Here is a 13044-nt window from a genome sequence, read left to right on the forward strand (position 1 = left end):
GTAATGGAACGCTGGTGAAGTGGTTCGAGCACTACTCTATGAACTTGCCTTTATTCTCGGGCCAAGGCCAACACGAGTGGCGAGTTGTATCTCAACCGGTCGAGTTCACATTCACAAACCCTCACTGATCAGCGTGAAGTATGGTCAAATAACACCAATGACTCATCGTGTGAGGAGGCCTTCATCCAGCAGCCGATTAAAACAATTGTTGTACAATATTACATAACTTCTCCAGTCATTTGATGAATTTCACAATTCAGGAGCGCAATTTTATTGCAAAATCAAATCTCTTTCATCTCTTTTTTAGGGTCTTGTTTGCATTCTTGTTATTTTTTCTCATTTGCAGTTTTGTTCACTTCTTTAGCCTTAACACTGGAAAATTATTTTCAAATAATTTTCAAACTCAACAATTAATTCTCACAATGAGCATAATAATACATTTTAAATTGACGAATCGTTGCACATTCATGCGCATCATTTACAAAGTCGAGACATATGTTATTAATACTGACATTGTCTTCATTCCGGTAGAGATGTATACATTAAAACATGTCTTGAGTATAACAATATATGATAAACTATGCTTTTTTCTGGGATCCAAAACAACAGTTCAAGTTTGATTGAAGCCAACAGTTTGCAATCTGTGCGTCATGCCCTCCTGGAAGCCTTTCAGGGGAAGCGCAGACTGCGGCATGGATATTATTAAGGATAATTTTTGAAAGAGCAGGGAGAATTTTTTCTCTACGTCGTGGCAACAAAGGACTTGAATACACAACATGACACAAATACATTACGAACACCGTGTTTTTCCTGGAGGCAACACGGTGTTCGTAACCTCGGGGGCAGGGTCAACGTGAGGGACACCATACCAACAATGTTGATTATCGCTGTTCTAAGTATATATTTATAGATTAAGCAAGAACAGTGTCAATTAAAGATGATAACTAAAATCAGTCACACAGCACCATCACTCACCTATCATGAGAACCGTTCACATGCAGTGGCATTATAATATATAAAGGGGACATGCATAAATCCGGTGATATGCCCTTTTATTATTTTGCAATGTTCTCATTACAGATTTCACCTGCGCTAAGAGACTGACCTCGATCTTGTTGAGCAGGTCCTCATAGGTGGCATCCCGGTTGTGCTGCAGGAACTCGATGACTATCTTGAACATGTAGATCTTCTCCTGCATCACAGCAAACGTCGAGGCGTACTCCTCGCTTGGGTTCATTAAGATGTAGTCGGCAAATGCTGGAGCACAGGTACATGATGACATGCATCAAACACACAATTACACAAGCCAGAACTAAGGCCTCTGGTAAATCATTAGTTTAATCACATGACTGCTAATTTAGACCACATGGCCCTTGGCAAGACTTGGTAGAAATAAAATGTTCATGGTACAACTGAGGGTGGAATGCTAAACAAGCATCATGGACCAGATGCATTTTGACAAAATTACCAATAAACATCACCTGAGTGGAGTTGTTAATGGAGTCATGGGCATGTCTTAGCAAAAAAAGCAAGAAAAACTTTCAACAACATGTGAAATGAGCTACATAAGTGTGTTTTAAGCGCAACAGCACCCACAAAAAATTGAATAATCATATGCACATAATTAGTACCATTGTGTGCCTGTGTATTGAACAGTTATATCCACAATTATGAGAAACTGTAATATTACAGTGAGTTCCTGAAGCTATAGAAGGACTCTTTTGCTCATTTACCCGTGGTGATGCCAACAAGGGCCTTTTCTCCTCCATCAAACCCAGTAGTCCACCATGAATTAATGGGACCCAGCTTCTTGGCACTCACGCCACCTAGTCAAAGAAAGTAAATCCATCATTAGCGCAACGTATCTATAGAAAACTTGCAATTCTTTTAACATGAAATTTATAGTTCCAATGCTGATTTAATGCTGCATCATATCTTTAAAAAGAGCACCGTTTCTGATGGATACAAATTAAACATTGTTATATCACAAAACAGTTACATTTTGACAAAGTTACATTTTAACATGACTGTAAAAATGAAGTATATTTGAGTTGATCTCGATGTTTTAAATGAAAAACTAATGTATGGTTTATTCACATACTACATCATTCGAAAAGTCAGAAAACTAAAGGAAACTATGTACACATTGAAATATATATATTTTTTTATCAATGACTATTTGATTTGCACACACCATCATTGCAGGGATTCTCATCATAAATAGGCTTGACGACTCCACTCAGATAAAGCTCCACATTTTTTTCCACGAGTCCGGTGTCGAATGCGCACAGGTGCAGCTTGCGGTCGTACACGCTGCACACGGACATAACCAAATCACGCACGTAGATTAAAGAGAATGCAACACAATTAGTCTGCAATTCTCAGCAACCAATGGTCTACAATAAATGCACACAGGAATAAATGATCATAATTTAATTAAAACAATGTACAGGCCTGAGTAAATCCATTGCTGGATTAACGGCTTACCCATGCTGTGGGCCAGATTTATATATTTTTTGGCAGTCATGGGGGTATTTACGTATATTGTACCATGCTGGTCAGTGTGGGTCGGTGAAGTAAGCCATGGCCAGCAATCGACCTCAGGTCACTGGGTTCATAGCACAGCGCACAAACCACTGCACCGCTGGTCTCCATACATGATAACATGAGCAAATAAAAAAAAACATAAATCAGATTTCATTACAGTTGAAATAGTTGTTTTTTGAATAACAGGGATTGTTTGTACTGTACGTACAAATTGTTTGTACTGTACGTACAAACAACATCATTTGGAACCAATAGAAGAAGATAGATCCCAAGTGGGCATTAAAACGTTCAGATAAATGTTCCATAGTTGACGTCTGTATTTTCCCAAAAGATAAAAGAAATTCTCAAGGAGCTGTCTAAGAATATTAAGTTAACTTGCACACCAATGAGTCTTGAATAAATGCTTTGTTGTATGCTGCGACGCAACACCTACCTGAAGTTTGTGACTTTGTGCTGAGGTAGGTCATCGTAGCTTTCCATCGCATCTGAGTTGCTTTCAAACACCGAGAGTCGCTCGTCAGTAAGCATCTCTGGCTCATCCAGCTGAAAACAATACAGGATAGAAACTTTACACTAATAAATCTGATGCATCTTACCAGTATGTCTCAAGATGTGGTTCAGCAACCCCCATCATAGCATTTCAGGGGGGGGGGGGTGGGGGACAGGCTGTGGCATGGATGCCGTACAGTATAAGTTGCTAATGTGCAGGCAGAACCATTGGCACCACATTGCAGTGACAAAACACGAATGCACAACACGCCAAAAGATACTTTAAGTGAGGCTTGGGCTTGGAGGGTATGGGGCGAGAGGACAAATGGTCTTTATTTAGGACCCGACAAACTAAAATTGTTGAGAACTACTGGATTATACCACGTTTTGAATTGCCAGGCAATTGACACTACGGCAAAGTCAAATATGATTATTTCAATAAATGAAAAAAAAACATGACCTTAACAGTCACCCTTAAATCTAAAAAGGCAAAATCATGTGCTTGGGAATGTCACAAATGACTAAAATTACATGATTTTTTCTACAGCTCAGATTCTGACCATTTAGCCAATTGGACTGGCCATGTTTTATATATATTTGTAAGGACCTCAGTTAAATATATATTTTACAATGGACACACAAGTGAAATGGATAAAACTGAGTGGTGAACTTATGACTTTACACTATCAAATTGACACAATTGAGCCCTTAAATGACATCATCAAAATCAGCCTATAATGGAATGCGAGAAGGCGGGAAACGATTACAAAGAAAACTTACCGCATCATCTGGGTCTCCTTGAAACAATTTCAGGTCACGGTCATCCAGAAACTGCTTACACTCCGTACACTTCGGTGGTGGGGTCTTCAAGTGAGGCGAAAGAGACAAACCACCCATAAAGACGTAAACATGAGCAAATTTAAACGCCATTCATGCAGAAATGTTAATGGAAAAGCAATCCACTACTTTACGCGAGTTAAAATGCTAGCGAATATTAAATCTGTATAGCATATCTAATGTCATATAATACACTCCAACAAATACATACCCTTGCTGGTTTGAACTTTGCAGGTGAACTTTCAGGTGCATCAGACAGCAATAGTGGCCTACAAACACCAAAGTTTAGAATGGACTCATCAGAATGTAATGCAATACAGCGATATTAAAAAAGGGGCAGTTGTCATACAGCATCACCACAATGGATGGACATATGGGTGTCGTTATGAAAGTTAAAGTTGTCTAAGCCATGAAATTAAAAGGTGTCAAAAGCAACAGCCTACTTACTTTTCAGCAAGCAATTCCACTTTTCTCCTTTTGTCCTCCAGACCCTCCTTTATCAAAACAACAAAAACAATTAATGTTTAAAGAATCAGCATATAACTAAGCATGTAATTAATGCGTATGACAATGTTTATACAGTGGAACCCCATTAAAACAGTATGTACAGCTTTCACAATGACTCAAATGAATTGCAATGAAAATTCCAGATTTACTTAATTGATTCAAATTAAAACACAAGATTAATGTTGGGCATAATGCAACTCGCATACACACACACACACACACAAAGTATTTCTACTTTTAACAAATGAACAGCATGCAAATGAAAGTAAATGATATTCACCTCTTTAGTCTGGGAATCTTGAATGACTTCTTCCTTCACCTTTCCATTTGCCTCCTCCGACTTGCGTTTTACAGACCTGCAGATCGCACCGTTGACAAAACCGATTAAATCCTCACGCCAACCAAAGCCTCTCTCAGACGACAGGCTGCACGATCTTGGATCATGATGATAATGTTCATGATGTCAGCATGAGACACTAACCCTTTTCCAAACATTGAAGCAATGGATTGCTGGCTGCCCCCAGCTGCCGCCCCCGACTTGCGGCTACGCTGGCCACCTCGACCACGGGGACTTGCGAGTTCTGCTGCGAATATAAAAATGTGTTAATTCAACTGTCATCAAGTATAAAACGGAACATCAACCGAAATTCAATTCTACAAGGAGAAATGTTCAGAGTGTCAACCTTCGCACACTGTCAGCAACTAATGTATCACTTTATAGTTCTTCATGAAAAATGCTTAATTTATTGGTCATACCCCTCCACTTAAACCAGTTAAGTGGTTTCAATGTAGGTAATTAGCTTAACATATTCAACTTGCTCACACTGGATTACGTTTTTTGAATAACTATAACTATATGTATTCATCTAGAGTGAAAGTTATACATCTCGAATTTGTTACAGATAATGGTGTGAATGTTCCGTTCGTAGGAATTATAAATCGCAAAACTGGACTCTATCCCAGTAGGAAAATTAGTGAAGGTTGGCATCTTAAAGGAAGCAGGCCACCAAACTAAGATTTACTTGTTCCTAGAACACTATAAATGCTCGGGCGTCCCCTGAAAGTGACGCACAAATTCACTCTGAGCAGGATGGAAAGTGGGCAAGGGCTATCAGATTGATCCCAATAGATGCGCCTAAAAAAGCGAGCTGTGAGACAAAATATCTGAGTGTAATGCTGGAATGATTTTAACGATGCGTAGAAAGATTGCAGGACTGGAAAAGATACTGAAAAGTAGGCAAGAGTCGTGCCCATCTAAAATTAGTTGAAAAAAGAGCTGACTCAGATGGCTAGCACATTTCGTAATAAGAGACAAAAACCACATCAGAAGAAAGGTGATGGACATTGAATGAGGTGTTTTTAAGTGGTGAACCAGAATATCAAGAACTGCAGTGTATTTAGAGATGGCCCAGGACATGGGTGAGCAGAGAGGAACAACGAAGCACACCCCATGAGTGTGGAAAATTCCAGAAGGAAAAATGTAAAAATATTTTACTGACAACCAAAGTTTGATAAGAGAATTTTGTATAGTTTGATCGGGTTGAAAGTCTAGATGATTCTCAATAAAATTTCGGTTGGCGTGAATTTCCCCTTAATTATGTTTTCCAACTGCAAATGTTCTAATTTAACAAGCATCACAATAAATGGCAACAGCAGTTCATTATTTGCAATCGCATTACATTTTGCTATGCAACAACTATCCTGAAATAGCAGAGGGGAAAACACATTCTGTTCCTCTTAAGATCCAATGTAATCAGCATAAACGTGTTCACATGGACAATTCTTTGTTCTGCATGTCATATATATATTTTATCCCTTCATTACTTTTCTATTTTCTCGATTATTTATGATTTTCTTAGACCTATTTAAAATGTTGACATCTACTTCAGATTTAAAGCTTTCGTGACTGCAGGGATTCATATTCTTGGTTCTTTCGGTAAAGTCACGTAGAAGGGAAATAATAAAATAAATTAAACAAAAAAATTCTCACGACGTTTCGATCGCAACACAAGCAATCATCATCAGGTGTGAAAACCACAGCAAGAACATTTTCCAAATTATTTTATTATTTCCCTTCTACATGACTTTACCGAAAGAACCAAGAATATTTACTTCAGACTTGAGAAAAACTTTAGACTTATACATCAGCATAGTACTGTATTGTATTTTGACAACGATGTACTAATAAAGGCCACTCTCATGGGGTGACAAATAAAAAATCTCACCACAAAACAACTTGTACACGTATATATTATCAATTATTTCACGAACCAATACAACATTCACATTTAACGAATTGGTGATTTTTCCCCACTATAAATACAGGTGCTTTTCTCAATATTCCACAAAACAGCTGCGTCTTATCAAGGTGCCCACCCACCGCCGCTGCTCTCCGCTTCGACCGCCTGCTTCTTTTTGCGACCCCGCGTTTTCCCGGCAGAGGCCGCCGAGGAGGAGGACGATGACGACGACGACGACGCAGGTTCAGCATCATCTCCCTCCATGTCCCCATCGTCCATCTCCGCATCGGACTTGACGAGCACAAGCCCGTCACCGTTGGCTACTGCCTTGCCGGAGCATTCAGGCGAGCCATTGGCCATTGCGGGATGCGCGTCTCCATTCTCTGTTGCCGCCTCATCCCCGTTGGCCTCCACAGATTCTGTTTTGCAGGCAGTGGAGGTGGTGGCGGCGGCGGCAGTGGCGGCATGGTGCGTGGTCCCATTCTTTCCGTGCTTCACCTTGCCGTTTTTGGCAGCACCATTTTGGTGGGGCTTTTCCGAGCCTTCTTCCTCCAGCTTTGGAAGCTCTCGAAGGAGAAGGGTCTTAACTTTGTTTAAGTACCCCTTCTGCAGGGGGTACAGGGAGTGGGGGCATCTACGATTAGAATGGCTGGCTACATACAATGCGAAAGAAGTTCAATATACATACATAACGCAGTCTTATGATTTTTCTCTCACTATGAACTAAGTTGTGGGCTACATTGTAGGCAGTAGACAGCAGTTCAGCAAAATAAATTGTTGTACTCCACATCTACGCTCCTCACTTTAACCAACTTGCATTGACCAGCATGGTCAATTTGGTCACATGACCGACATGGCCTGCACTGTATGTAAAGCACAGGGAGAACTGGTATTTTGGCACAGGAAAAACGTATGTCATTGTCTGTCATTGCATCGGAGATGCATACCAACTGGAAATACTGAAAGCAATCCACAAAGGTGACTACTATTGATGCGTAAAGTGAGCAGTATACAAATCGCTTTTGTTAAACCGATTTAGAGTTGCAGGTGCATTGAATGTATGTATGTATGTAGAACTTATTTCAGTCCTTACGTAGCCAACCGTGCTCAACGGAGGTGCATTGTCAAAGCAAAGCGATGAACTAACCCTTGCCGTGGAAACACTAAAGTGCTATTTTTTATTATAGGCGCTCTTAAAGCAAGAACACGTCTCAAATTGTGCTGTGTTGCTACAGTGCATGGATCGTGTGTTACCACTTTACCTCTGTGATGTCTTCCTCCTTCAACTCTTCCTGCAGCGTTTCCAGCTGCGTTTTCACCTCTCCAGAAAGAAAAGGTTGCACCAGGCCCAGCTTTTTCTTCATGTATCCCTGTGTGAAATAAGATGTCAACCACAGCTTACATTTGGGCTATATAAAAGCCTTTATGGATACCGGTTTATATGGTAAGCATGGAAAGATTCACTTCTTCAGTGATTTAAGGAATTGTCCCAATTTGTGGTCACGATTTGATTCAAAGTTCTGTCAACATTAATCTCATACTGTTATGTTTGCATTTTTTAATGTTCTGTGACATGTGTAGAGTTGCATTTGCATGGAGGGAGAAGTGGTGATATGATTAGTGCATTGCACTATAAACCCAGTGACACAGTTCCATGCCTACCCATGTCTCACATCAGTGTGAGCGATATCTAAGCTGGTCCAGGGCTTCCTCTTCACCAACTGGTTTATTTCAGGATGTTTCTGTTACGCGTCGTCGCTCTAAATATTCTGTGTTCATATTTTGTTTGTTGCGGTTGCACCCGACTTAAGAGCCGCATGGCTCACAGGGCTATACCTAATAAATTAACTTGAACTCGAACTGAGTAGTATCGTGAAGTATAGTCAAACAATTAAGGGGCGTTTTATCCTGCAGTGGATTGACAGAAGGATGTAACATTTATCTGGACTGCAATAAAATATGTTTTTTCTATAAAGTGACTGTACTATTTATTAGATTGTGTTTTAATATAAAAAAACTCCTTTATTAGATTAACAGTTCAATCAGCAATACCTATACTATAATATATTTAAATCGAGAAACCATGCTTAATCTATTCTCTCAAGTACCATTCAAGGCATTAAATGTGAGCTTAAAAATCAACATTAATAAAAAATATGTATACTTGCTAATTGTGTGAACAGTTGGTCTCTTCAGCCAATGAAAACTGATGGGAGCACATTGTGAAAATGCTCAAAAAAATAATGCCATTATACGTGAATGAAGTACATACACGCAGTTGTTTATGTTATGCATACAGCTATATCTTATAGAAAGTGCAGCAGCCACAATAAGCGTCTCGCTTTAAAACATTCATTCTAATGTGTATAATTGTTCTCACTACAGCCCTAGCGACTCTCAAATTGTAAAGTTAGAGTACATTTAACTTACCTTCTCTGTTAAACATTCTGTCCGAAAGCGTTCTTCCAATTCTGCGAGCCTGCACACAGATTAACACAAAACAAAGTTTTCAATGAGTACTGTTCATAATCCGACTGATTTTTATTTTCTATCTATATATAATTTTGGATATATGAAAGAACGCAAACAGAGGAGTTCGAGCGATTCAATAGGTTCATGTGTTGGATGGATTGTTCCATTGCAAGATCGTGAGAGGCAGTAGCAGCTTGGTATGGCCTTCATCCAGCAGTGGATTGATCATGGCTGAGGAGTTGATGTTTTTGCTGCAATTCAGATTCATGTTATCGAAGCTTTTTTTAACACCTCAAAGATTTTGAAAATCAAACGTATGATATAACCCAGGGCAGACACCCTTGTGAATAAACGTCTCATTGTCTTCTATTATTTGTTTCCATCTCCAGGTAAAATTAATGTAAACTTGATAACTCTTTTCATCACTGTACATTAGCACTCCTAAAATGTTTACAACTCATTTATGAAGTCCTAGACCATATCTATGTACTCATCTCGTCAATGCAATGCTTTTTCAATGAAATAGGGTATCTTTATAGTCTTGAAAATGACCGTTAACGGTGGTTTTACCCACGTGCTATGGCCTAATAATACCACAATGCCTAACCAAAGAAAAACTGACAATATTGCACATATCAGTTTGCTTAAGGAAATGGTAAATTTGATATATTTCGAACCTCAGTAAACATGCATTACAATTACATTGCACATTCTGTTCAGTTTAACTAATATTGGCATATTTAAGCTTTGCACATTATTGTCAAGAAGGGAGGGAACTTTATCTACACATTTCTAAAAACCCAACGAGAGCAGGTGCCCGATAATGATTACGATAACGATGCCTGCCGTTTTTTCAAGCGACACTGTGCCATGCAATTTCATTGATGGACATAATTACTCAATGGCTTAGCAAGCCCACACATGACTGTGCGGGAGACACGAAGCGTGGATGGATTAGTGTCAGAAATATTCTCAGACAAGAGGCCACCGAAATGGCAGTGGTGGCCTGTCTGTCCATATTAACACAACTACAAAACCACGCAATGTCTCAGTCCATTGAACGCACGCACTTTTGATGGGCGCATTAGAATCCAAAAGATTCAGCCCAAGTTCCACACTCGAGGGGCCATAGTGACTCACAGCTTGGCTGTTCAATTTGCTTTAATGGTGACAATAGGTGACATCAATGACGCAAACGTTCCCACTACTACAGGTACAAAACGTCCCAATACCAAGCAAACAGGACAAACCACAAATTAGTGTACAGTATCTGCCTGTATGAAGGTGTAAGAATTATCCTATATTATGCAGTACATTATGCAGTAAATAATGTAAACAAACATGCAACATGGCACATTATTTTGCACGAAAAACTGAAGATGTTTATCACATTGCTTTTTTAGCAGTCTCAATGCGAGGCATTGTCCGAGCAGTCTCACCTATAGTAGTCGCTATAAAGCACAGATTAAAATGAATTACAGATTTGCTCAACAAGGCCATACCATACTGCAACATGCAAAATTACATAATCTGCGACGGGAAAATATAGAATGTTCTAATACCCAAGAACACAGACATTCCATCAAAAACTGCATTCCACATGAATGCATAAACAATACAGCATCTGGTTACTATTGTTTTCCATTGTATCGTTTACATGAATAGAACAAAGCAAGATGACTTCAGATGTAATCGGGAAGCGGAGGTTGCAATGGGTGGGACTTTTGTATTTTAATGAAGGATGGCAGGCGAGCAAGCCAAGTATGGCACCTAAGGGGCCGATTTCAATTCAGATGGTGATGAGACCATAAGAGTGGTCCATGAAGGATGGGATTCGACAATAACCATCAAGATCTAAGGTCATAAAGTGCCGAGAAGTAGGCCTTGAAGGTTGGGTCTTGATTTTGCAATAACTAACGATCTAGCAAACATAAATAAATCCATGGCATTGATCACGATGACCTCAACTATGATACGTTAATTTACAAATATATAACTCAACCTGAAAGCCTACATGTGTGTATTTTATTGCCTAGAAGCTTTGCCAGTTTGTCCATATCTTAACTTATAACCTAGGTTAAGAAAAAACATCTGTCCATTATTTTATGGACGTTCATGACCGCTTTGTATATTTTAACCGAGCCTTCTGTACTTAATATTATTTGCTTGTTTCCAGGTCCCTCTTGCAAAAGAGATTCATGTCTCGATGGCCCGTCACTTGGCGATTAGCAGGAATTCTATACTTTTTATTTTAACCAAATAACCCCATTAAATTAATAAGCCCCCCAAAAAAACCCAGCACAAATTGTTGCTCTGCTTGTGTTGACCTGAATGGAAACGGTTACTCCACAAGTCTAAAACATTATTTTATTTATATGCATATATTACAAAAATTGCATGGTTTCAAAGTAAATGTCATTTCATATTCTTGGGGTTTTCGGTAAAGTCACGTAGATAGGTTCAACTTTACCGAAAGATCCAAGAATATGAATTCCTGCAGTCACGAAAGCTTTAAGTCAAGCTTTAAATGTCATTTTATTTAGATAACCAATCGAAAAGAATAGAGCAAAAAATATGTATGTAGGACTTCTTTCACACCATCCGGAGCCAACCGGACTAATCAGAGATGCAAAAGTACCACGACTGCCGCACGCAGCAGCATGACGCAATCACTAAATCCATGTCCTTGAGTTCCTCCTTAGTCTACCACGTGCACTTCAGAGTATGGAAACAGAGCACAGCATGTACCTTTGGCAAGTTATTGAAGGTGGACTATATTCAAAACGATGAAAGAGGCAAACAAAAGCAGGTTGATGTGCTTTTGCTGAGGCGACGGATATGAGAAAGAACGGATGCGGTCAGCAACTTAAGTGTGGGTTGAGGCAACGCAAATTAGGTATGGTATTAATAAAGTAACGACGTATTTGCGAAACGATATAAACGGGGGAGATGTAAACCGAGATATATTACTACAGTATGATATGATGATACAGCACATACATGGAATGCAAAACTATTGAACCACCACAAAACTTTCACTTTTGGACAGGTAGAAAGTACTAACAATTTTAAAGAAAATTTAACAGAAAATCCGAAGCCCTAATGATAACTTTATGCGTACACGCACTACCTCCACAAGGACAACTCGCCAACAGTTCTCCATCACAGTACAGTACCGCACTTAAGACCCCACATGCACAGACCTTTGTTAAATACATTTCTGGACGGGGGGGGGACTCCACACACCGTCTTGGGAGCTATTTGACCACACTCCCCCACAAAGGTCAGTGCAGGGTGGGGAGGCAGGGTGGTACACATAGATGTGGCAGCGGAGGACAGCAGAGCAATCAATGGATTGTGTGGCACTGACCTCTAACCCCACCACCACATAAACCAGCAGCTAATAACATTGTGCATGGCGGCCTTCCATCCAAGTATTAAACACGCGTATATATCCTGCTTAGCTTTCTGTGATATCACACGATGTCACATTGAGAGTGATTTTATTATAGGCATAATCACTGCACAGTGATTATAATTAGTCATTGTGTTTACAATACTATCCCACACTTGCCAGTAAGGCTACAACTATGGCATATTTCTTGCTATATTTACATTTATGAAAAATCCATATTATATATTGCACACTTCGTCAATTTTCGACATTTAATAAACTTGGTATGTCGTCAATTATCGGCAAACATTCAATAACGCATTTAACGTTAACTTGCTTAAATAAGTGTCTTAAAATACCTATTTCCGGAAATGAAACGTAACTCAAAACACAGCAACGAATAGCACGCCATAGATTGCTGCACGTGGTGTGCCCGACCAAGGCCAGAGCAATCGAACCTAACAAACTATCCAACCGGGATTGAACGTACAGAATATAAACCAGCTGCGTCCTTTATACGTCGTCGATTCAATAGGCAGACAGGAGAGAATCAACAAC

The 13044-nt window shown here is 39.5% G+C and overlaps 1 protein-coding gene across 3 annotated transcripts in view; it reads right to left on the reverse strand.

The window, feature by feature from the left end:
* The window catches only part of LOC144937913 (DNA (cytosine-5)-methyltransferase 1-like), a 54922-nt gene that overhangs the window by 40116 nt on the left and 1762 nt on the right, over positions 1-13044 (reverse strand). For 2 of the 3 annotated variants that reach the window (XM_078865516.1, XM_078865514.1), the window contains exons 2-13: positions 9051-9099; positions 7883-7990; positions 6761-7226; positions 4862-4964; positions 4661-4736; positions 4321-4367; positions 4085-4142; positions 3817-3900; positions 2981-3090; positions 2195-2313; positions 1734-1826; positions 1106-1257 (exon numbers count right to left, since the gene is read on the reverse strand). In XM_078865516.1, the coding sequence (XP_078721642.1) occupies positions 1106-1257; positions 1734-1826; positions 2195-2313; positions 2981-3090; positions 3817-3900; positions 4085-4142; positions 4321-4367; positions 4661-4736; positions 4862-4964; positions 6761-7226; positions 7883-7990; positions 9051-9099 (1465 nt within the window). The remainder of the gene's footprint in view (positions 1-1105; positions 1258-1733; positions 1827-2194; positions 2314-2980; positions 3091-3816; positions 3901-4084; positions 4143-4320; positions 4368-4660; positions 4737-4861; positions 4965-6760; positions 7227-7882; positions 7991-9050; positions 9100-13044) is intronic. The other variant, XM_078865515.1, reaches the window with a different exon arrangement.

This window comes from Lampetra fluviatilis, chromosome 20 (genome assembly GCF_964198595.1).
Source record: "Lampetra fluviatilis chromosome 20, kcLamFluv1.1, whole genome shotgun sequence".
NCBI classification, from domain to species: domain Eukaryota; kingdom Metazoa; phylum Chordata; class Hyperoartia; order Petromyzontiformes; family Petromyzontidae; genus Lampetra; species Lampetra fluviatilis.